The sequence below is a fragment of the Capricornis sumatraensis genome, chromosome 7, assembly GCF_032405125.1.
Source record: "Capricornis sumatraensis isolate serow.1 chromosome 7, serow.2, whole genome shotgun sequence".
Lineage (NCBI taxonomy): Eukaryota > Metazoa > Chordata > Mammalia > Artiodactyla > Bovidae > Capricornis > Capricornis sumatraensis.
The window spans coordinates 24,149,389-24,175,256 of NC_091075.1; the positions used below are offsets into that span (position 1 = coordinate 24,149,389).

Here is a 25,868-nt window from a genome sequence, read left to right on the forward strand (position 1 = left end):
TTTCTTGAGTCTCTCCCCTTCTGTATGTCAAAAGATCCTAAACCTTAACTGGAGCAGAAAATGGCAACCCACTTCAGTATTCTTGGGAAATTCTATGGACAGAGAAGCATCGCAGTCTACAGTCCATGGGGCCTCAAAGAGTTGGACACGACTGAGCACACACACACTTTTAATTTCATTACATTTTTGTGTTATTTGCTAGATGTATGCCTTTAAAGTAAACCACATTTTATTTTATTTTTTTAGTAAACCACATTTTAAACCATATTTCAACATTCTTCCCTATTCTACCATAAAAGAAGCCTCAAATACATGACTTGGCCCCAATATTCATAATAAGTGACAATTTGTTTTTTGTTAATCCCTGTTGAAATTGATCTTGTTTAATTGAATAGCTGAAATATTGGCAAATAGATTTACTTCTATTGTTCTATAAACCATAGAATTTTTAAGGCTATTTTCTATCTTAATTATTTTCCTCTAAATACTAACAAGCCAGATCTGCTCCTTCAGGAGAGGATATCTAAGTGTATAACAAAGAAGCCTTTTGCCTTAAACAAAGGAACCACTCTTCAGTCTAAGCTCAAGTGACAGATTCAATTGGATTTTTGATTTGTGTAACAACCACGAAAAACCTATCACCTTGCCCAGCAAGTAAGCTTTCTGTGTGCTTGTCATTTCTGTTGCAAAGGAATTATCATGGAAAACAGCGCTTGTGAGGAAGGCCATATATAACCTAAGAGAGGCTCAACTGATGGAAATAAAGATCCTGATCTGTCCTTTACTTTCCTGAAAGCAATTCTCAGGCAATCAGAATCTCTCTGGAAATCTCTGTTTTCACTAGGAAAATGTATAGTCTTTTGCCTCCTACTTTGCTGGAATGAAGCCATACATATTAAACCGTCCTCAGCATTTCAAACATAGTATTAATCTGCTCAGGTTACCATAACAAAATAACATAGACTGCTATTTAAACAACAGAAATATTTTCTCACAATTCAGGGGGCTAGAAGTATAAGTTCAAGTGTCATCAAGAGTGGTTTTTCAGCCACGTTTGCAGATGGCTGCAACCCTCTGTCTTCACGCGGTCTTCCTTCTGTGTGTCTGTATTCTAATTGTCTTTTCCTTTTAGAACACCAGTTACATTGGTTTAGGTCCCGCCCTAATGACCTTATTTTAACTTAATTATCTCTTTAAAGAAGACCTGTCTCCATATACTGTCACACGCTGAGATACTGAGGTTAGGACTTCAACATATGAATTTGGGAGAGTGACATCCGCAAGATGGCCAGATAAGATGTCCCTCATCATACCCCTTCAACAACAACAATTGGAAATCTATCCATAAAAAATAGTGCCCTTCTGGTAGCTGGGGGATCCAGGTAGGAGACTAAAACCACCATGCAGTACAAGAATGAGAATCACTTTGAGAAGATAGACCTGCACCCTGGAGGATGGCTTACCTACCATGGTCCCAGCTATAGACCCAGAAACAACTCCACACCTCAGAGGACTTGGCCACATCCCCATCTGGCTTTGGTTCTGTCACCAGCACCATACCTGGGAAGTCTTGCCCACTGGGAGTCAGATAATAAACATATAGACCTCAAACTCTGTTCACTCCATAAACCCTGGAGTGGCCCTTAGCTGTGAACCAGGGGTCCCTTGAAAAAACTGACTTAGATGGTCACCCATGGATCAGAGAACCTTTGTGGAAGTCCGGGATTCCAATAGAGAAATTGCAGTACAAAATTTAAAAAATAATCTGAGATTGGATGCCCTGGAAAGAGTAAGAGGAACAAACTGACTTTGTACACATCACGTCCTTCCCATGGCGATGCAACTCAGTACCAAAAGGGTCTTCTCAGCTGTGATTTCTCCCTGAGGGATAGGGTGGTGGTGGTAATGGATGTGACGGATGAGTTCTCAGCTTCCTCAGATGTGCAGAGCCCTGCCAAAGAGCCCATTTCTGTCTCCCTCTATCCAGAGGACTGTGGAGGTCTGCACAACTAGGGGATGGAGAGAGCTGGGAGAGCAGTAGACAGGGCTCCAAACTGAACATGTCAAAGGCATTCAGATCCTACTAACCCATCATGGATCCCATCAGGAAGCCAGTTCACAAGCCACTGGGGATGCCTCACAGATGTTACACCAGAGTAGATATTAAATGTTCTCAACAAGCACACATACACAAAAGTAACTGCGTGAGGTGATGAAGGTGTTAATAGTCATCTCACAATATGTACATGTATCAAATCATCACTCTGTACACTTTAACTTGCAAAATGTTATGAGCTAATTATATCTCAATAAATCTAGAAAAAATTTGATAAATTAAAGGGTAAGTAAACTTTAAAAATGTGGGGGTGGGGACATAATGCAGTCCATAGTAAGCCTTTATAAGTTCTATCTCTAGCCATGATCCCATAACATCAGTCTTTATTCCTCTTGCCTTAATGTACTTTCTTTTTTGATGTCTTCTTGCCTTCCTTTATGTGACATCCCTTTTGTTTTGGCTTCAGAACATCATAAACCTGAAATTAATAATACTTTAAAAGGCTGTTTCCATGGGAAAACTAAAATTACATTAAAAGTGAAGCAACCAATGAAATGTAAAGAAGTGGAATCTAAACACAATACCACACATACACACACACATACACACACACAGAGAAGCATTTTACACATTTCCATGCATATACATGTATGGTTTTTTGTTTGGCCTTAACATAATTCCATACAATCATTGCTCTAAGAAATGTTAACTGGATAGTCACATTAGCTGGATTTGGCAACAGTGTCAAATTTCTTGGATGACACTAACATAATATTCTCATTTAATTCTGAAATTATTGAGAAAATTCAACTCATCTTCTGGACTACCCTCAACTTTTTTCACAAGTGTTGCTACTTAGTTTTATTTTCTCACTTGGGATTGACATTTTTAAATGTGTTCTTTGAAACTGAAGCAACAAAAAAGCCCACCTAAATAATCTAAGATGCACTTTTTTATATTTTGATGTTTGTCATTAATTTTTTCCATATATTATTCTTGAGAATATTAAAATTTGCTAATATGAAGCTAGAATAAAGCAGGCATGTAATTTTGACCTAAAGAGATATATTTGTCATTTAAGAACATTTGTGTAGACAAAAGTTACAGAGAAGTAGTAGGCCCATGGGATGGTTCTTTAAAACATGCTCTGAGATTTTAATCAAAACAGGATGTTTCTTCTCACTACAAGTTGACCATTTCTAATCCAGACATTTACAAAGAATAAATTCTGCCTTGAAGAGTATAATTCCCAGATTTTTTTAAGGTTGGCAATATTTCATTTAATTTCCTAAGAGAAGGCAATGGCACCCCACTCCAGCACTCTTGCCTGGAGAATCCCAGGGACAGGGGAGCCTGGTGGGCTGCAGTCCATGGGGTCGCTAAGAGTCGGACACGACTGAGTGACTTCACTTTCACTTTTCACTTTCATGCACTGGAAAAGGAAATGGCAACCCATTCCAGTGTTCTTGCTTGGAGAATCCCAGCAACAGGGGAGCCTGGTGGGCTGCCGTCTATGGGGTCACACAGAGTCGGACACGACTGAAGCAACTTAGCAGCAGCAGCAGCAGCAGCAGCCTGATCCATTTTTCTTTTACAACTAAAAACCTCAAAATCATCTACCCTGCATTAATTCAATATGATAGATAAGAACAGCTATAGGCATTCCAGTCTAACCTGCACAAGATATGAAAATCAAAGAATATTTTTCCCTTAGATATATGAATAAAAGGTGCCCAAAGCTTATTCTCACTAACTTTTGATATGCATTCAATCCTGCCTATGTGAGTCAGGTGGATTCTAAACTATTAAAGAGGGGCAGTGTTGTTACAAGAGCTACTTCTCTTGTCCCACCTCCCTTTTTATTCTGCTAGTAAGTGCCTGTACCAAGGGCAGGGTGGCCACAAGAGTCCATGTCACCATGGAAAATAAATCCCATTGCCTCAGAAGCTGGATATGTCTTTCAGCTTCAAGAAATACCCAACGCCAATCCATCTTTGTATCAAGTCACAATAAAATTTGTTAAGACATGGTGAGAGATTTGAATAATCTTCATCCCAGTCTCTTATCTTGCCTAAAACATCTAAGTCTACCAACTTTCCTGAATAGCATTTAGAGCCTATCTGAGCTAGTGCCATTATCCAAGCAAGCATGAGACATGGGGGAACTGAGCAGTTACACATCTATCATTGCTCAAGGTTTGTGTCAAAGTGCTCTTTCCCTCGCCTTTTTATGAGGAAGATGATTACAATTTCATGATTTCAGTATTTCATAAAGCAAAATAATTCTGTCCACCCGAGAGACTACTTTTGCATTTACATCAAACCTGGGGGCCTAAGAGTTTGATATCTGAAATCATTTCACAAAATTTTATGAGCAGAGATCCACAGTAATGATTAAAACATTATATAGCAATAAATAAACTATAGCAGTTGCTTCACTGTAAAAGATCCATTCTCTTAGGCTCTTTTAGATTTTTCCTAAGAATCTTCAAATAAGCTTCTAAATGTCTTGCAACAGAATCCTTAAGGCCACGTGTATGTGAATTATAAGTTATCTGATACTGTTTCTACACATGCACTTTAATTTTCCTTCTTTTGGGACTTCTACATTGATGGTTGGCAGTTATGTTAAAAGATTCTGATAGCCTTTGCAGCTCTTCAGCTATTGTTGAAAAACAATTTCATGCAAAGGGAGTTTGCGGTTAGTCTGTATAAAAGCAATTTTATGTATATTTGCTGATACTGTATTTAACATAGTAGCTTGAACCGTGTTCACACTGTCATAAATATTTTTTCTTGCTCTTAACATTTATTCAGAATGAAATGCAATGCATTCCTGCATCCAAAATAATATATTGATAATATTACTTGTGCACTCATACACATTACTTGAATCTGTTTGCCTGGAAAAGGAAATAACTCATTGTATATTACATATGCTCATCTAAAGTTGGAGGACAAATGATACGAGTAATTCATGATGGAGTAAAATCATGAGCATCACCTAATCAACTACATGTCTTTTAGTTTCTTTCTTTTTTTAATTCACTTTAATTAACTTATTTTTTCAAAACTCTGAACACCAATTTTATGTGAAATCTAGTCTACATGACTGAAATATGTAAGTAAATAAGACAAGCAGAAAATTCTTGCTTTTTTTTTAGTATTCTAGCATAGGGAGACACAAAGTAAAAAATACACAGGACACATAAACTGAAAATAAAGAACAGGCTAAGGGGTTTAGGGAGTGCTGGAAGGACAGATTGCAATTTTGAATAGGCTGGTCATAGAAAAAGTGATAATTGTGCAAAAGTTTGTGGGAGAAGAGGTTGTTAGTCAATGAGAATAACTGGGGCAAGAGGGAGGGGAGGGGCAGGAGGGAGGGGAGGAGCTAGGGAGAGGGGGAGGAGCTAGGGGGGAAAGCTAGGGAGAGGGAGGAGCTAAGGAGAGTAATCTTGGACAGGAACTTCTGTGTACCATGTTGGAAGAATAGTATGATGTTCACATACTCAAGAATGAAAAAAAATCAACCAAACCCATATCAATCAGCCTGATCTTCCCTGATTTACAGGTAACATGCATTGAGTCATTCCTGCTTATAATAAATGAGTAAATGGGCTTTCCTGATAGCTCAGTTAGTAAAGTATCTGCCTGCAATGCAGGAGACCGCAGTTCAATTCCTGAGTTGGGAAGATCTGCTGGAGAAGGGATAGGCTACCCACTCCAGTATTCTTGGGCTTCCCTTGTGGCTCAGCTGATAAAGAATCCACCTGCAATATGGGAGACCTGGGTTCAATCCCTGGATTGAATATCCCCTGGAGAACAGAAAGGCTACCTGCCGGGGTCCAGCCCAGGTGGATCCAGGGAATTTGAAGGGTGGACGGTGTTGGCGTGGAAAGACTTGTTTATTTATTAATATAAGATTAGATTAAGAAACTAGTGTAGTAGGAAGATTAAGTGGAGGAAGAGGGCTGAATAGCTTGGTTTACGCGGAAGACCAATAAAATTCCACACAAGGAATTTGCACCATCTACGTTGGGCCACCGGCGCTCACTTGAATATCTAAGGGTGCCTCACCTTAGGCTCCCTTTCACGTGGGTCTTAACAGCCAGGGCAAGTAAGTAGACTTGGCGGGCCTCCGCGCCCCAGGTGGAGATTCAGCCTGAAATTAAAGAGCAGAGGGAGGGAAAGGGAGAGAAGAAGAGAGAGAGAGACACGGGGGGAGCCAGATTCTCAAGAAACCAGACCGAGAGACTAGTCCAAGAAACTGGTCCCATCTTTTATTGTTCAGAAGGCCTTTTATACTTTTGATAAAACACGGAGATCAATGGGTAACACAAATTATGTAGTGTTCGCAACCCAGATTCTTTCCGTATATCATTTTGTATACAAAAGGTCTCAGGTGATTTACATTATCTTCTGGCCAAGAGGCTTGTTAACACTTTTTGGCTCTCTTCCTTAATGAATGTTAATTTTGTTTCCCCTGAAGTATTTTTCTTTAATCTACATCTCCTTAAAGCGTTAAAGTTACATCTCTTTAGAACAAAGGCGCAGTGGGTTATAACAAAGAAGGTACTTAACTCAAAGATCTAATGTTGCTAACACCAGGTCTACTACTTGTTTTTCTATATACCAACTGTATCTAAAAATAAAGGATATGAAAATTTGGCAGCAAGTATTGGCTCAACAAATGAAACCTTTAATCAGTCCTATTCTAAAGATTTTGACTCTTCGGAAGTCCCTACATTCCTAGGATGTTTTAAGCTTTCTGTGCCTCCTGCGGTCAGGAGGCCTCAAACAATCACATGCGCAGCTGTACGAGTCCTGCAGGCAGGCTAGAAAGCCATCAGAGGGGTTTTTGGATTGAAACACTCTTTCATATGCAGAAGATTAAAGCCCTGAATTAACTTTTTCCAGAGAATGTCAGAAGAGTGGAAAAGCAGAGCACAAAAGCCGGCAGATTTTTGTTGGGGTACATGCTTAGGAATTTCCAGAGGGGCCCCTGAAGTCTGAGCACACCTTGCGTATGTCAGCTTCCTTCTTCATGACCTTGTCACGGGCGGGAATCCTCACACTGGCTTCCAGCAGCTACCCACTCCAATATTCTGGCCTGAAGAATTCCATGGACTGTATAGTCCATGAGATCACAAAGAATCCGACAGGACTGAGTGACTTTCACTTTCAAGGTCTCATAAATATTATTCTTTACTTTATTTACATGTTTATATTCAGATTTCTATGTACTTTAATTTATATTTCAATATTTTTCATTATATCATAATCTTTTTCAGGATAAGGAATTCGTTCTCTACCTATTATCTTTCTCTATTATAAGTTTTTAGACCCAATAGACATTCAGTAAGTGTTATTAATTGTAAACAGAAAAAACAGATGTAAGAGTCTGGGTTTTAAAAAATCTAACTTAGATTTCATGAATCACTGTGGTAAAGTCTTTTGGTCTTTGCCTTAGCTTCCTAAAGTCCAATTGAAAACCAATCAGTAAGTTGTTAGATGTGTGAAGCATTGTATAAATGTAAATTATATTTAAATATGCCCCTTAAGTTGTATTCTACAAATATATACATTAAAATGAGAGAGATAAAATGCAGAATTCTGAACACAGTTATTCAGAAAAAATGCAATTGAAAAAACATGGAAAAAAATCAAAACATTTTACATGATGTAGCTAATGATGACATTTTGTGAGCTACTGATCTGGAAAAGCAAAATGGCCGTCTGAGGAGGCCTTACAAATCGGTGTGAAAGAAGGGAAGCAAAAAGCAAAGGAGAAAAGGAAAGATATACCCATTTGAATGCAGAGTTCCAAAGAATAGCACGGAGAGATAAGAAAGCCTTCCTCAGCAATCAATGCAAAGAAATAGAGGAAAGCAATAGTATGGGAAAGACCAAAGATCTCTTCAAGAAAATTAGAGATACCAAGGGAACATTTCATGCAAAGATGGGCTCGATAAAGGATGGAAATGGTATGGACCTAACAGAAACAGAAGATATTAGGAAGAGGTGGCAAGAATACACAGAAGAACAGTGCAAAAAAGATCTTCACGACACAGATAATCACGATGGTGTGATCACTCACCTAGAGCCTGACATCTTGGAATGTGAAGTCAAGTGGGCCTTAGGAACCATCACTACAAACAAAGCTAGTGGAGGTGATGGAATTCCAGTTGAGCTATTTCAAATCCTGAAAGATGATGCTGTGAAAGTGCTGCACTCTATATGCCAGCGAATTTGGAAAACACAGCAGTGGCCCCAGGACTAGAAAAGGTCAGTTTTCATTCCAATGCCAAAGAATGCTCAAACTACCACACAATTGCACTCATTCACATGCTAGTAAAGTAATGCTTAAAATTCTCCAAGCCAGGCTTCAGCAATACGTGAACCACAAAATTCCAGATGTTCAAGCTGGTCTTAGAAAAGGCAAAGGAACCAGAGATCAAATTGCCAACATCCGCTGGATCATCGAAAAACCAAGAGAGTTCCAGAAAAACATCTACTTCTGCTTTATTGACTATGCCAAAGCCTTTGACTGTGTGGATCACAATAAACTGTGGAAAATTCTGAAAGAGATGGGAATACAGACCACCTGACCTGCCTCTTGAGAAACCTGTATGCAGGTCAGGAAGCAACAGTTAGAACTGGACATGGAACAACAGACTGGTTCCAAATATGAAAAAGAGTATGTCAGGGCTGTATATTGTCACCCTGCTTATTTAACTGCTATGCAGAGTACATCATGAGAAATGCTGGGCTGGAAGAAGCAAAAGCTGGAATCAAGATTGCTGGGAGAAATATCAATAACTTCAGATATGCAGATGACACCACCCTTATGGCAGAAAGTGGAAAGGAACTCAAAAGCCTCTTGATGAAAGTGAAAGAGGAGAGTGAAAAAGTTGGCTTAAACCTCAACATTCAGAAAATGAAGATCATGGCATCTGGTCCCATCATTTCATGGCAAATAGATGGGGAAAACAGTAGAAACAGTGTCAGACTTTATTTTGGGGGGCTCCAAAATCACTGCAGATGGTGACTGCAGCCATGAAATTAAAAGATGCTTACTCCTTGGAAGGAAAGTTATGACCAACCTAGATAGCATATTCAAAAGCAGAGACATTACTTTGCCAACAAAGGTCCATCTAATAAAGGCTATGGTTTTTCCAGTGGTCATGTGTGTATGTGAGAGTTGGACTACAAAGAAAGCTGTGTGCCAAAGAATGGATGCTTTTGAACTGTGGTGTTGGAGAAGACTCTTGAGAGTCCCTTGGACTTCAAGGAGATCCCACCAGTCCATCCTAAAGATCAGTCCTGGGTGTTCATTGGAAGGACTGATGTTGAAGCTGGAACTCCTATACTTTGGCCACCTGATGCAAAGACCTGACTCATTTGAAAAATCCCTGATGTTGGGAAAGATTGAGGGCAGGAGGAGAAGGGGACGAAGGGAGGATGAGATGGCTGGATGGCATCACCAACTCGATGGACATGGGTTTGGGTGGACTCCAGGAGTTGGTGATGGGCAGGGAGGCCTGGTGTGCTGTGATTCGTGGGGTTGTAAAGAGTCGGACACGACTGAGCAGCTGAACTGAACTGAACTGATCTGGATTTTCAGCTCTAATGGCCAATTTTTATCACCTATTACTAGAAACCTAGATGTTACCATGATTAGACCCTTGGGAAAGCTTTGCCTTCCACACTGATCCATTTCATGCTTTGTCTATTTCTAGAATCATGTCTCTTATGATTTTTAACCTTGTCAACTTTCATCTGAATCTCCACTTGCAATCAAACGATAAACCCAGTACTTAAATAATGTCTTTTCATAGTTTCAAGATGCTACATAGGTCATTTACATCAGGACTTTCTCCGTTTTGTGTTCTAATATGACTATGCATAAACCTCAAAATCATTTTGTTTATATGCATTATTTTAAACTTTTTCCAAATTCCCAAAAAACGTATGAACAAATTTACTCAACAGATTGGTTGAGTAAATGAGGAATATTAAATGAGGTTATTCTAGAATATTGTTACTAATTTTTTCCCTTTCACTTTGAAAGCCAAGCCAAGCCACTTGGTTTTCTATGCACTTTAATCACTGTATCGATCACTGTGATCACAGTAATCACTGTGTTGATTACTTTGAGTCTAGCAAATTTTATCCTATTTTATCCTATTTAGAGACATACAAAACATCCTCCCACTCAACTTCCTGTTACAAATTGTACTCTCATTCCTTATTCATTCATCTTATATCTAATTATCTATCTCTAGCAATACACTAGACACTGTGCTAGATGCTGGGGATATTAAGATAATTAAGAATTCTCTATGCTTTGTAGGCATTTAAAGACTAGTGGAGGAGAGATTGCATTCTACTTTGACAGGAGCTTTCAAACATATTGCAGTTCAAAAGTGTGGAAAGAGAGGAAATAATCCATGCTTGCCAAAATCACAGAAGTTGATATGTAGACCAGGTGTATAAGCCAACTGCCTACTTACAAATTTAAAGTTAGTGATATTTTCTCAGACTAACATGAATATCCTTTATCACTGTTGAGAGAAACTTTTCCCAATATCCGACTACAAAAGAAACCAAATTAACATTCTGAAGGTTTCCCAGTGAGCATAGCATTAAAGTAAAGAAATCTGAATAGTCATATTCAGGCAATAATAAATACAGAGGAACTTGCTCAGCCCCTACAGTCTGATATACCCCCACTGTCACTCAACAGTCAGTTTCTCTAGATAGAATGTCTTCACTCTTTTATAGTGCAGGCTAGCACAGCCAAATCCTAGCTCTTTCTCCTTTCTGCTCCCAGGCTCTTTGTTGTTTTTATAAACACTTATTTTCTTCAAGCCAATTAAAGTATATTTATATTTGAGTGAGTGCCACCCATTCACCAGGTGACAGAAGAATGCTTTCTTGAAACTTAGGTAACTATCCCGATATTGCCTTGCCATTTTTTGGCTTATTGACTATTTCTTAGGCAAGCCATATATTTAATTGTATCGGTAGCAAAATATGATTTGCAGTAAGCTATTAGAACTAATATAATGACTTCCATATTTGCCAAAAATGACCTCTTTCTTTCTTTCCAGGTTGTAAAAATGATGATTATTGTTGTGGTGACATTTGCCATCTGCTGGCTGCCTTATCATATTTATTTCATCCTCACTGCAATCTATCAACAACTAAACAGGTGGAAATATATTCAGCAGGTCTATCTGGCTAGCTTTTGGCTGGCAATGAGCTCAACCATGTACAACCCCATCATCTACTGCTGTCTGAATAAGAGGTAAAACTAAGATTACCAAACACAAGTTCCTTGTCACTTCTGGCTTCACTGAAAGCATATAATATTGTTTAAGCTTCTTGGTACACAGTTAAATTTCAAAAGGAATGGAAACTTGAAAAATTCACTGAGAGGAGCACAGAGCTAGGTATTTTTCTAGTGAAAAAGTGAAAGTGGAAGTCACTCAGTCATATCTGACTCTGCGAACCCATGGACTACACAGTCCATGGAATTCTCCAGGCCAGAATACTGGAGTGGGTAGCTGTTCCCTTTTCCATGGGATCTTTCCAACCCAGGGATCGAACTCAGGTCTCCTGCATTGCTGGCAGATTATTTACCAGCTGAAACACCAGGGAAACCCAACTCCTCCCTATTTAATGAACTATCTCACCTTAACAATTACCCCCTCAAAACAATGCTCTTGGGGGTTCTAAACGGCTGATTTCTATATAGGCCAAATTCTCTCTCCAAATTCTTCAGAATTACTTGTCAAAGAAAAAAAAAATGTCCTATCATTAAAGGAGGTGAGGTGAAGGTGTGCTCAAGTCCTCAAAGAAATGAAGACACTTTGTAAAAATGCACAGATGGAGAGATGATGGCATATGTGAGTGGACTCTATTAAGAAGGGTGTTTTGTAAATAGACTTCAAAATAGAAGGTGTCATAAGAGTAACAGAAGCAATACTAAGGAGAAGAATCCCAAACCTCCCTCCAGTATGATGAAGTCAGTGAGTAAGACAGGGTGTAACCTCTGGAAGAGGGAAAGCTAGTTTTAAAGTGAAGTTGGAAAGAAAAGGAGAAATATTCACAATTAAATTTAAGACTGGGAAAAAACAGTAAACTTTTGTTTCCAGATTAAAAACACCTTAGTTGTAAGGTTAGCACATGGAGGGGGTAGTGTTAAATTTTATAAGGTGAATAATTTCCTTAATAAACCAATATGGTAGACAAGTAGAAATGGGACTTAGTGTAAGTAGCTACTCAACCTAAATTCTCAGCTCTATTTTCCGTTAGACCCCTACCACACCATTCCTTAAGTTTCTTAAAAATATTATTTAATTCTTACTTTTTTTCACTAATTGCACAAACCATATATCAATTCAAATAACCCCAAAAGCAGAGCATATGTTTTTAATCAACTTCATTTAATGGCTTACAAAGCCAAGGATTTTGCACTTTCTTATGCAATTAGATAAAAACATCCAGCTGAGCAATTAATTTTAATATTAAATGAGTCTAATTTATAAATGTGTAATTATTACCGTAAGAATCTATTTCAAACTATGTCATTTTTCAGGGCTGTACCCAGAAAGCTTAAATCACTTATGCAAATGTATAAAATTATTGAAGAAACCTACTCTGCTTCTTTGGCATATTGACTATTGATACTGCACTTTTACTCTTTGACAACTTGCTTTTAATCAATGGGAAATTAAGATTCAATTCAAACAAAAAGGACTTAGAAAACTAGTACCAATACTGTGGCATAAATGCTAAAATTTAGACTAGAAAATTAAATTCAAAAAATGAGTTGGCTTGATTGCATTAAGCAGAGCTTTCTGTAGAAGCTGAAGGAAATTTCCACTTGAAAATATGACTTTTTCTTCTTGTGGCCTGCTTCTCCTCAGATTTCGGGCAGGCTTCAAGAGAGCATTCCGCTGGTGTCCTTTCATTGAAGTTTCTAGCTATGATGAGCTGGAGCTCAAGACTACCAGGTTTCACCCGACTCGGCAAAGCAGCCTGTACACTGTGAGCAGGATGGAGTCCATGACGGTGGTGTTTGACCCTAGTGATGCAGATAACACCAGATCCAGTCGGAAGAAGAGAGTGCCTCCAAGAGACCCAAGCTTCAGTGGCTGCTCCCGTCAGAATTCCAAATCTGGCTCCACCACTTCAAGTTTCATAAGCTCACCCTATACTTCTGTGGATGAATATTCTTAACTCCATTTCCTGAGCGGAAAGAGTAGAGTGAGGCCATCATGGTGTCACCATAGTGTCCACACTCTCCTGATTGTCAGCCCTGTCTTACATACTCTCTGTAAAAAAGAAGGGCAATTTTTAGGCAACTGTGTTTCAACTGAGAAAGGTAGCATTTGAGTTTAACAAAGACACTATTAAGGTATTTGCCCCCTCAAAAACAAAATGGGCTTTAAATTTATTCTTTGAAAAATTTAATGATTGTATGTAACAGAAAAATATTTCTGAAAAGTATTTGTAAAGAGTTTCATTTTTCTCATTGAAAAATTACAATATATATTTGTGACACTAAAGTGACATATGATTTCCCCAAAAGATTAAAGAACCATAAAAATATAATGATGTGAGTGAATAAAAATAAAATCTATATAAAATGAAACTTTTTCATCTATAGCTATTAAAGAAAAAAAGTTATATGACTTATTTTACGACTAAAATGATGGGAAATTAACCTTTAAGAGTAAAAATTAATGAAAATTTTAGCTAAAGAGAATTAACTCTGTAGGATAAATTTTTTTTGAGATTTAAAGATATTCACCATGAAATATAATTGAAAAAGAAACCTGATCAAATTATTAGGTAGCTGCACACATTATTCTCTTTATTTTTCTGGGAAAGTGGCTTCAAAAGAAAAACGTAATCATTTAGTTCTTGACTATTACATATTTTAAAGAGCCAAAGTAAGAAATAGTCAAAGATAGAACTTTAAAATGACAAAGCAAATCCTGATGATCCTCCTTATTTTATTTTTCACAAATATGTGTAGGTTTAAGAAAAAAAATAAATTACATAATAGTAAAGACGCTTTCTAATGAAGAAGGGAAGAATCTCATTTGTCTCTGAACCTGACTACCAATTTTTAGGCAAGAATTAAAGATACTAATTCATAGTTATGATAGCAGGCAAGAGCATCTATTAGCTCCAAAGGAAAATGTATTTTTCCTCCATAACCCAAGGAAAAAGTTTAAGGTGAGTATTAACAACTGTATAGTGCCTTTATTCTCTCCCCTTCCCCCACTGCGGAAAAAAAAAAAAAAGAGAGAGTAAGGACTAGGAGAAGGTATCAGAAAAAACATCTAAATGCAAAGCCTTAGGACAAAAATCTATGTACTACTTATATGTACTTGTTTGAGTGCATGCTAAGTTGTTTCAGTCATGTCTGACTCTTTGTGATCCTAAGGACTATAGCCTGCCACGCCCCTCTGTCCATGGGATTCTCCAGGCAAGAATACTCGAGTGGGTTGCCATGCCCTCCTCCATGGAATGCACTAGTATACATATAGGTAAATCAAGTAAGATGTAGAAAACGGAATCAACTGTTAGAATAAAAAGCTGGACAAAATGTGGATACACGTGAACTAATACTGGGCAAACAGGAGTATAATATACATATTTCTACAGAAAGAATCTTCCTTTATCTTCTTAGATAATTCAGAAATTCCCCCAGAAAGAAATGAGCTAATGGTCCTAAAGAAGAATCTGTTTTACTATAAGAAAAAAATACACTGACATATTTTTGAGAGCTATAACAAATCAAAGCATACCATTAAGTGTGGAATTTATCTTCCAGACCTCAGTGCTCAAAAGCCATCTTTTCTTGAATTAGAGATATCATCAATCTGGCTCAAGAAACCAGTAACCTTCTGAGAATGTGGATGTGTAGTGCAAACTTCTCCTTCAAAATATTCAGTTAGATTTTTAAAGCTATCCAACTACAATTACCTGTGACACTTTACTGGATTGTTATGCTTCCATAACTATAGGACCATTTTTCTTAAGAATAAGATAAAAAACAATTATTTTAAGAGAATACATGGTGTTTACTGGCACAATGTTAAATTTTCCAATCTTCCTCCCCTGTTTTGGATCCAGCATCAGAAGTATCTAACTGTTACAAAGTGTTAAATGTTTAAACACCCCTATCATAAGTGTTTAAGCAAATTTATTTTAATTACACTAATAAACAAACAGATACACATATATACATAAACATGCAAGTGTGCAGACACATACAATCGGTTTAATGTATGCAAAAACTTCAAAGAATTAAATTCAAAATTGAATGCTGAAATAGTAAGCGGCCATTACAGAGTTGCCACAAACAGCTTAATAAAGTCTGTGAAGCTTGTATGCATGCTTTAGATAAACAAATGTATTATTATTTAGTCCCTAGTCATTGAATATTGTGTTTAAGTGTTCATTCCAAAACATGTAAATGCTTATCATACAACGTGAAAATGTCAAGAAAAAGCCTAACATTTTAAAGCAAACATTTCTTCTTCTTAAACTTATAAATGATTGTGAGACCAGCATTAGTGATTTAGATGCATGGGACCATATTCAGCTGGAGATTAGAATGTGAAATCTGGCCTTCTAATTCAGTGTAATCAGCCATTACCAACGCACATTAATACATCTGAAAAACATAACTCCTGCCTTCACATATTATAGAAACTCAACATAATTTCATAGAACATCTAAGGGAAAATATTGCTCCAATCAGCTGTTTTGTATGTTTTCTTGTTGTTGTTGCTTTGCTTGCCAAGGATCATCCTTCTGGCATGATGGAAGTACCTGAGGTCCAGACAGTATCCTTAATACTTTTTACAGAAAACTGATATCATTAACTCAATGCCCATGACCCTTGAACTGAGACCTTATAAAGCAGAATATTGTAAGTTCAAAAATTTGAAAAGTAATAATAATAAAATAAATGAGTACAATATGAAAGAATGAAAGAGAGAAGATTTTAGTCCTTTTGTCTGAATCTTCACACTGAGAGCTGTAGAATAACACATGGAAACCAGCTTTAGTAGGTGTCATTTTAAATAAAGCTGTGCCAGCATTTTCATATTTGTCAGGGTTTGGAAGAATTGGCTTCCAAAGTTCACTCTACTCTCTGATGTTCAAGTTCACTGTGAATCTTTTTCATTGTTTGTCGGCAAACACTGACTGGAAATACCAGCAGATGGTCAAAACATTCTAGATTTTTTTGTACCTAGATCAGCAGCAGAAAAATACAAACTATTTTGAGAGCGCTCTAAAAGTTCTCAAAAAAAGAGTCAATTAAAACATTCTTCTTAAAGACAAAAATAACTAACATTGTATTTTCATTATTTTGCATCTGGACAAAATGTTTTTTAAATTACCTGCATGGGAAAAAAATAAAGCAAATGTTATTACTACAGAATACAACCTAACAGCTTTCATTTTTTTTAGCAAGCTCAGTATGCTGCTGTATTATTCTGTCTTCCAAATTCATGATGATGACATTTCTGACCCAGCAGCCAAATTCATATTCTTTTCCAGATCTGGCCAATCTCATAAACAGATATCTTAGGTACTTCAAAGTGAGCTCCATCCTTACAAAGCACACAGAAGAATGCCAAGAAGCTTAGTATCAAACCTCAGAAGCAAAAATAAATGTGAAAAATCAATGCTAGCTAGCTCAGAATCTGAATTTTATTTTTGTCAATGCAGAATTCCATCAGAAAACTTCTGATTAGTGTCTGGCAAATTATTCCATCAAATATAAAGGCAGGAGAATTATAGAGATTTCTCACACTTTTAAAAGTAACAATCTGAGATACCACTTACTGTTGACAGTGTGCCAAAAGCTAAGAAAATTCAAGCATGACATTGGCCAGGTTTGTGAGATTTTCCTTCAGGCCAAGCATGAATGAAGAATAATGTCCAATAGTAACTGTGTGTTGTAAATAGCTTGGCAAAAATTCTGTGTACATAAGAAATAAATGTATATAAGGTTTGTAGCTAGTGAATAAAGTATTTTCAAGTTGCGATAATTATACTGAGCATTAACAGATTTAATACATTCATTACCCTTTGTATGTGTGGTATATGTAACAGATTTAATTTATTTTTATTTTCCTTTAAAATCATTAAAAATAATATTAAAAATAAAAGCAGTCAATATTTTCCTACTGGTTAGCAAAACATATGTTATGGAAAGTTCTATCTTATCTAAACATACCTAACCATCCCTCAACACTATTTTGTGCTTCCTCCCTTATTTTTCCTCATAAAATGCCTAGTGCTACTGCTAAGTTGCTTCACTTGTGTCTGATTCTGTGTGAGCCTATGGACTGTAGCTAGCCAGGCTCCTTTGTCCATGGAATTTTTTAGGCAAGAATACTGGAGTGGGTTGCCATTTCCTCCTTCAGGGGATCTTCCCAACCCAGGGACTGAACCCATGTCTCCTGTGTTTCCTGCATTGGCAGGCAAGTTCTGTACCATTAGTGCCAGCTAGGAAACCCCATAAAGGTCTAGTTTTCCTAAATTACTTCCATTCAGAAAAAGCGTCTATGGGGAGCAAAGATATTAAACCGTAGAATAATATTCTGAGGAGAAAGCAGGAGCAGATTAACTGGAACATAGACTCAAAAGTGCATATAGCTAGAGGGCAGGAATAGAGGCGCAGACATAGACAGTGGACTTGTAGACACAGCGGGGAAAGAGAGGTGGCCTGACCTGAGAGAGTAACACTGACGTAGATACACTACCATGTGCAAAACAATAGCTGGTGGGAAGCTGTTCTACAGGGAGCTCAGCTTGGTGCTCTGTGATGACCTACACGGGTACGATGCGAGGGTGCAGGGAGAGAAGCTCAAGAGGGAGGGGATATATGTATACATACGGGTGATTCATGATGTACAGCAGAAACTAACCCAACATTGCAAAGTAATTCAACGCCAATAAAACAAGTGCATGTAGCTGAGTATGGAGCAGAGCATCTTAGAGCCATGGCATCAGAGCTGCTGTAACGAGTGAGACTCGAGTTTATACCTAAGCCCCACCATCTGCTAGCTAGGGGACCTGGGGCAAGTCATTGTCTGTTCTGCTGCTGCTGCTGCTAAGTCGCTTCAGTCGTGTCCAACTCTTTGCGACCCCATAGATAGCAGCCCACCAGGCTCCACCGTCCCTGGGATTCTCTAGGCAAGAACATGAGAGTGGGTTACCATTTCCTTCTCCAATGCATGAAAGTGAAAAGTGAAAGTGAAGTCGCTCAGTCGTGTCCGACTCTTGGCGACCCGATGGACTGCAGCCCACCAGGCTCCTCCATCCATGGGATTTTCCAGGCAAGAGTACTGGAGTGGGCTGTCATTGCCTTCTCCTGAGCATCACTTAATTCATCAGTGAAAAAAGAAAACAGTAATTTCTTCAAAGTGCTAATGTGAGGGTTGAATGAGCTAGTGCATGAATAAGGCAGTCAAACATTAAATAAATGTTCAAAAACATCATTGGTGTCATTGTTTATGGAGGGATTAAATAAACCCTTGTTGCCTGTATCATTCTGCCCTCATCCAAAGATCCTTGAGGGGCATAAATAGCCTATAGCCTCCTATCTCTGAGCTCTGGGCTGTTTCCAGAGTCTGCACAAAATCTCAGAGATTACCTGAGTGTTCTAGAAATTAGCCATCTGGCTGTGGGCCCTGAGTATGGAAAGCTATACAGGTGAAAGGTTAGAAATAGCCAATTAATAGAAGGAATAGCTTCAGAAACATGGAACTAAACTCACTTCTTAGAAATGGCACAACCCTTTTAGGTTGAATAATAAAAATGTTAAACTTCAGAAAATAAGAGATGAGGGAGGAAAAGCAGAAGTTTTTCTTTTCCAGTTTCCTTGGCAGCATCACTGACTGCTCCAAGGAATAGTGCTTTGGGACAATTTCAGGTCAGGGGGCAGCCATGACCCACACTGACTCTCCATTTCCACCAGCTGCAAGGACATCTTATTTGATTCAGTCTCTCAACCTCATTTAGATACAAGCAATCGCTACCTATCCCAACAATTTATCATGAAGAGGGAAGGAGAGAAAAAAGCAAGATATCTTCACCAGCCACCACATATCCAAAGCATCAGGAAAGCTGATAAAAGATATCCAATGTTCTATAGAGTCACACTACATCAACCACTACGAACCCGATCCATGTCGCCATTACCTCCTGCCTGGATTATCACAACAATCTCCATCCCATGCCCTCCTTAAAGTTTATTCTCAAGAAAGCAACCTGAGTGATTCTTTTAAAACTGCATCACATCATCTCACATCTCTGCTTAAAATCCTATCATGTCTTCCCATTCCACTCAGAATAAAAGCCAAAATCCTCACAATGGCCTAGAAGGCCCGTCATGATATGACCCTTCTTAGTTTTTCTGCTTTTCTCTCCCATATTCCATGGGATCCATTGAGCCATCTACATCAACTGCTTTCCTGGAATGTGTCAAGCAAGCTACAACCTCAGGACTCTGGAACTGGCTTTTGAGTCTATGTTCCAGTTAATCTGCTCCTGCTTTCTACTCGGAATATTGCTTTGTCCAGTATGTTTTCCACCAAGATAACTGCATGACAAACTCCATCGTTTTCTATAAATCTTTGTCCAGTGAGGTTAATCCTGATCACCTCATTTAAAACAACAGATCCTCACCCCTACTCCAGTTCCTCCCAATTCTCCACCTTGCTCTTTATTTTTTCACAGAAGTGAAGTAAAAGTTGCTCAGTCATGTCTGACTCTTTGCAACCTTATTGACTATGAGAATGGACTATGAGATTCCATAGTCCATGGACTTCTCCAGGCAAGAATATTAGAGTGTGGAGCCATTCCCTTCTCCAGGGGATCTTCCCAAATCAGGGATCGAACTCAGGTCTCCCACATTGCAGGGAGATTCTTTACCAGCTGAGCCACCAGGGAAGCCCAAGAATACACGAGTGGGTAGCCTATCCCTTCTTCTCCAGGGGATCTTCCCGACCCAGGAATTGAACCGGGGTCTCCTACATTGCAGGTGGGTTCTTTACCAGCTGAGCTAACATTAGCCTGCATTCATCATTTTCTAGAATACCATGCAATTTACTTGTTCATTATATTTATTACCTACCCCCAAATAGATCAATATAAACTCTACCGAGGAATGGATTCACTAAATAATTATTAAATTAACGAGTGAATATAAAAGCTTTGATACAAAGTATAGTGGGGATTGAAGCCATCATTTCTTCATATAGCCATTATTTCTCTAGTAAGAGTATGTCAGATGACATTTTCCAGCTATCTCTCACTGTAAGAAAAGCCTTGGGAAGAAGGAACCACCCCTATGGACCGTTGAACAGGGCCTTTTATTGGGAGGTCGCTCTCGGGCAGAACTCCCGGGGGCAGGTAAGCTGGGGAGCGAGGGGGGCTCTGCGAAGCAAAGGGAGTCAGCGGGATAAAGGGAGTCTGTGGAGTCTGCGAGGTGTGAGGGGTGGGGAAGGGGTTTTATACCCCGGGCCGGGGCTCCCATATAAGGAAGAAAACGTGGGCTCAGCGGTGATTGGTGTTCAAGGGCTCCGCGTCGGCTCCTGATTGGTCGGCTTGGTTGCCGGCCGGTCTCCAGGGTGTGTCTGCAGCGCCCTCTGCCGGGGCATGTCCCGACATGCCCGGGCATGCCTCAGCATGCCTGACCTTTCCCTGACCTTTTGTCCTGACCTCGCCCTGACCCTTCATCCTGACCTCACCCTGACCTTTCATCCTGGCCTTGCCCTGACCTTTCACTCACCACCAAGCCCCCTTTTCTGTATACTGTTCACTGTGAAACCAAGACTAATATTTTGTAAAATTATACATTCTCTTATTGCCTGAATTTGTTAGGGTCTGTAATGGGAGTCAGTAGAAGGAACTCAGAATGTAGAAGGGGAAAGATTCTGGTCAGCGGCGTTCTAGCAGCAGCAAACAGTTGACACCTACCGCTACCATCTTTCAACAACTCCAGCACAAGCTTTCCATGCAGCCACCAAGATAACAGTAAAAACCTTGTTACACCCCTTTAACAATCAGATACCAACTATACCACATTCCCTCATCTGAAGACACAGTTTACAATTTTTCTTTGTTCTGTGTTAATCATATTTTCCTTAATAAGCATATGCTGTACTCTTGCCTGGAAAGTCCCATGGACGGAGGAGCCTGGTGGGCTGCAGTCCATGGGGTCGCTAAGAGTTCAGCACTAATGAGCAACTTCACTTTCACTTTTCACTTTCATGCACTGGAGAAGGAAATGGCAACCCACTCCAGTATTCTTGCCTGGAGAATCCCAGGGATGGGGGAGCCTGGTGGGCTGCCGTCTATGGGGTCGCACAGAATCGGACATGACTGAAGCAACTTAGCAGCAGCAGCAGCACAAGTAATAAAAATCTTAAGAGTATTATTCTGAGGAGAAGAGTAAAACTATTTAAATGGAATTCACAGGAAATCTCTCCATTTTTTCAAGGTTCCCATGCCTTGCAAACTTGAAAAACAATTGCTACAGGTTTTTAAAGGTCAGAATATTTGGCTATTGATAGGCAGATGATATCACGATTAGGGGAAACTAACATAATTATTCTCTAAATATAATGTCACATTCATAAAGAAATGGTATAAATTAGAAAGGAACTCCTGTGACTCTGACAAGCCAAACAAGCAGTGATGAATGGCCCAATCTCCTCCTAAAGAACTTGAACTTCTGGTCTGAGATTTCAGGAGGATGATATGAAGACTTCTTTTAATTAACTTTACATTGTTTTAGCAATGAAACATTCTTTTTGGTTTATAACAAGATGCCCACAGCCCATTCTAAAATGTATTGGAAAGGATGTAGAAAAGGATTCTAGTGTATGAATCAAAAAGGCATCATACAGAGTGAAGTAAGTCAGAAAGAGGAAAACAAATTATTGTATATTAACCCATGTATGTGGAATCTAGAAAAATCCTATAGATGAAGCCATTTGCAGGGCAGGAATAGAGATATAGATATAGAGAACAGACGTATGGATGCATGGAGCGGGGGGAAGGAAGAGTGGGATGAATTGGGAGATTGGGATTGACATGTATACACTATCATGTGCAAAATAGATAGCCAGTGGGAACCTGCTGTATAGCACAGGGAGCCCAGCTCAGTGCCCTTTCATGACCTAGAGGGGTGAGATGGATGTGGGAGGGGTGGGAGCGAAGTCCAAGAAGAAAGGGATATATGAATACAAATAGCTGAATGACTTCATTTTACAGCAGAAACTAGCATAACATTGTAAAGCAACTAACTCCAATTTGGGGAACATGTGTACACCCGTGGAGGATTCATGCTGATGTATGGCAAAACCAATACAATATTGTAAAGTAATTAGCCTCCAATTAAAATAAATAAATTTATATTAAAAAAATAAAACAAAACATTTTGAAAAAAATAAAATAAAAGGCATCAGAATTTTGTCCTACATTCTAAATCAGAATCATTATCTATACCAGAGGTTATAGATATTGTTAGAATTGTTAGAATCCATCTTCCTCCAACCTCCAAATACCCTGAGTCAATTTGGGTGGGAAGTCCTAGTTAGCCTGAGAGGATAAATGAATTTAACCACTGAACATATGTTTATGCAATAGACTAAAGAAGCACTAAACATGTAAAGCCTCAGCTTTGTGTTCCTAAAATTTAGGCAGAGCTTCAAAGTACAAGACTCTTCATTTGGCAGAGCGCCATTAATACTTAAATACGCAAGTATAGTGGGTAGAGAGAGTTTGCAAGATGCATGGATGAATGAACTGATTAATATGCACTGATGATAGCAACAAATTCTTAGCACTCAAGAAGCCACCAAGAACCTGAATTAGGCAAGTTTGAACCAAGTGCAACAGATCAAGGGGGAGTCCAGTGGGGACCTTGGATCAGTGAAGAGGTGTATGAGGGTTTTAAGTAAGAGAAACAGGGCTTCCCTTGGTGGCTCAGATGGTAAAGAATCTGCCTGAAATGTAGGAGACGCGGGTTTGATCCCTGGGTCAGGAAGATCTCGTGAAGAAGGGAATGGCAACCCACTTCAGTATTCTTGCTTAGAGAATCCTATGGACAGAGGAGCCTGGCAGGCTACAGTTCATGGGGTCACAAAGAGTCAAACATGACTGAGTGACTAACACACACAAAGGTAAGGATTACAGGCATCTCAAAGACAATGTTGCATGCTTAAAAATAGTTTATATATTCAAAGAATTAATGCTAAAATGCAAATCTTGACAAATATGTCTAATTACTAAAGAATGAGGGATCTGACTGAAATTAAACTTTTTCTGCATACACAATAAAGGTATGAAAAGAAGAACATATATCCCTGGCCAATATTCTTTACCTTTTCATTCCAAAGCCCTGCAAGTACAGGTACAGAATAACAGTTTGTTTACTCAAGAATAGTCATCTAGGCTAATATGCTCAAAAAACTTGTGCAATTTACCTCCCAACTCACCGAAGACCCTGCTGCTACACAAGAATTCCATTTCATCTTACCTTATCCTTTTATGTTGCATCTCCTCAACTCAGCCATCCTGTACCACCACTGGGCAAGTCAGTGCTCTGCTTTTATCCTACTTTTACATTATCCCAAGGTTGGGTTTGCAATACCAATAGTGGAAATGGCAAAGAGATAGCTGTCTGTAAACTCAAAAACTTTAGAAAGACTGTTAGTCCTCTAAAATGTAAAGAACAAGGTGATATTATGGAAAACACAGACTTGTGATGCATTGATAAGTTGATAGCTTAAACACCTCAAATTAAAAATGAACAATAGTTTCAGAAATCAGATGTGCATTCCTTGAGAAACAAAAACTAAAAATAGTCCTCACAAGCATAGCCAATTTAAAGTCACAAAATATTGTATTATTTGAAGAATTTGACTTCTAAATATCAAACACATATCGGCATTAGTACAAGTAATGATCAATTAAGTGCGTGAAACAAAAAAATGCATATTATAAAATAATCATTAAATATATTAAACAGTTTATTTTTCACACAAAGTTCAAAGATAGAATTTCTGTCTTTGAGAAGGAAGATGTGGGTCTCCTCCAAGCTGAGTGAATGAACTTAGCTCTTTCCCTCTGCAGCATCAGTATTTTCAAAACCCAGCTTCCAAAGTGAGTGCATTATCTTGAATCAAAGCATGAGGGAAATGAGTTTAGGTATGTCTGATTCCTAATCTACATGGCACCACCTAAATGCAAGAAGCCAAAGAAATATCGACCTTGGCTAGGCAGCCAATCCCCAGCAACAACTTTGCACTATGGGAGGACAGCATAACTCTTTCATGGAAATTTAGCCTCTGCCACAGATGATCCATCTGACCACTAAATGTCTATGAGCACCATTTGTGCTCAAATAGACTCCCCACACACCCCATTATAGACATCACAAAGTGACACCCAGTTACTTCATCCAATACAAAGATTAGGATATCCAGGTTGTGTGCAGCCCTCTCCATCTACCTGATTGGAGTTACTCCTGGCCCGGCAATCTAGTCTAAAAGACAAGCATCTGTCCCACCCCACATCCAATGTACAGTGGTGGGAAAGGAACAGAACAAATATAACTAACTACAAACTTAAATTCAAAAAAGGGAAAAAATAGAAGTAAACAGCAGGCACTGGTTTTAGCAATGATAAAATTCTAGAGGAAAAGTATTGTGTCTACCTGGCAGTGGAGTATTTTAGTAGCTGATTTTAATGACTGTCATATCTAAAAATACATGCTTCACAAATACATGTATAGAATCAAATGTAAAAATGAGATGTTATCAGCTCCCTTTACTATTGACTATGGTCGTTAAGACACAAGATAAGTAAAAATACCTCTTAAGATTATAAGCATACAAAATAAATAATTATACTTATTTTCTGCTTGGCAATTCAATTGCTTATGTTAGCATACTGAAACGTACTGTATCTTCTTAGGTTATTAACATATATTTTAACATTCTACCTAAGTGTTGAAAATAAAACTTTTAATATAGAAGATTTAAATACTTCAGAAAATTGTGTTTTTAGGTTTTATAAGGATGAATATAGGAAGGAATTTTTTAGGCAGTTTTCCTTTTTGTTCTTGGATTATTGGAAACCTTCTTTCAGACTTGGAGCTCCAAATTCATAGTAAACCAAAATTAAGCAACTGCTTTGAAAGTTCTTTTGACCCTGATATGACAGTTACAGTACTCATGCTAGCTAGCTGTTTTCCTCAAGCTGAAAAACCTATCACACCAACTATCTCAAGTTCAAAGAGATGACTGCCTCCTCCCGATGGCTTAACTTCTCTTAGATTTCACCTCCTAATTTCTCTCAGGAATCAAAGGACCTCCAGCAGACATGAATCAATCATTCCTTTTTTTTCCCATCAGAGTCCATGAAGCTCAGGGTCAAGTTTAAAATGTAGTCTACTTACCTCACATAGTAACAGAAGAGGAGACTATTAAGGATAGCCACGTATGGACAAAGGTGAGAACAGCTAAACATTATTTAAACATTGTATAATTGCTTTGGTACTAATTCTCCTCAGTGATCATACAAAATTTCATTGTTCAGTACAGGGTTGAGACAACCGTAATTTTTAAATGTATCATTATGCTCATCCTCAGAAACATATATACAGACTATGAGGCACAGAACATTCACAATAATCCATAATATTATGCCAAGGACATAAGGATTTCTTGCCATGTAGATGTGGAGATTGCTCAGTTTAT

General features: G+C 38.5%; 1 protein-coding gene across 1 annotated transcript in view; it reads left to right on the top strand.

Annotated features, from left to right (window-relative positions):
- TACR3 (tachykinin receptor 3) overlaps positions 1 to 13,302 on the top strand; it is a 69,933-nt gene extending 56,631 nt beyond the window's left edge. Inside the window, exons 4-5 of the mRNA XM_068975316.1 lie at positions 11,169 to 11,365; positions 12,990 to 13,302. Coding sequence (XP_068831417.1) covers positions 11,169 to 11,365; positions 12,990 to 13,302 — 510 coding nt within the window. The remainder of the gene's footprint in view (positions 1 to 11,168; positions 11,366 to 12,989) is intronic.
- Positions 13,303 to 25,868: the final 12,566 nt, after the last annotated feature.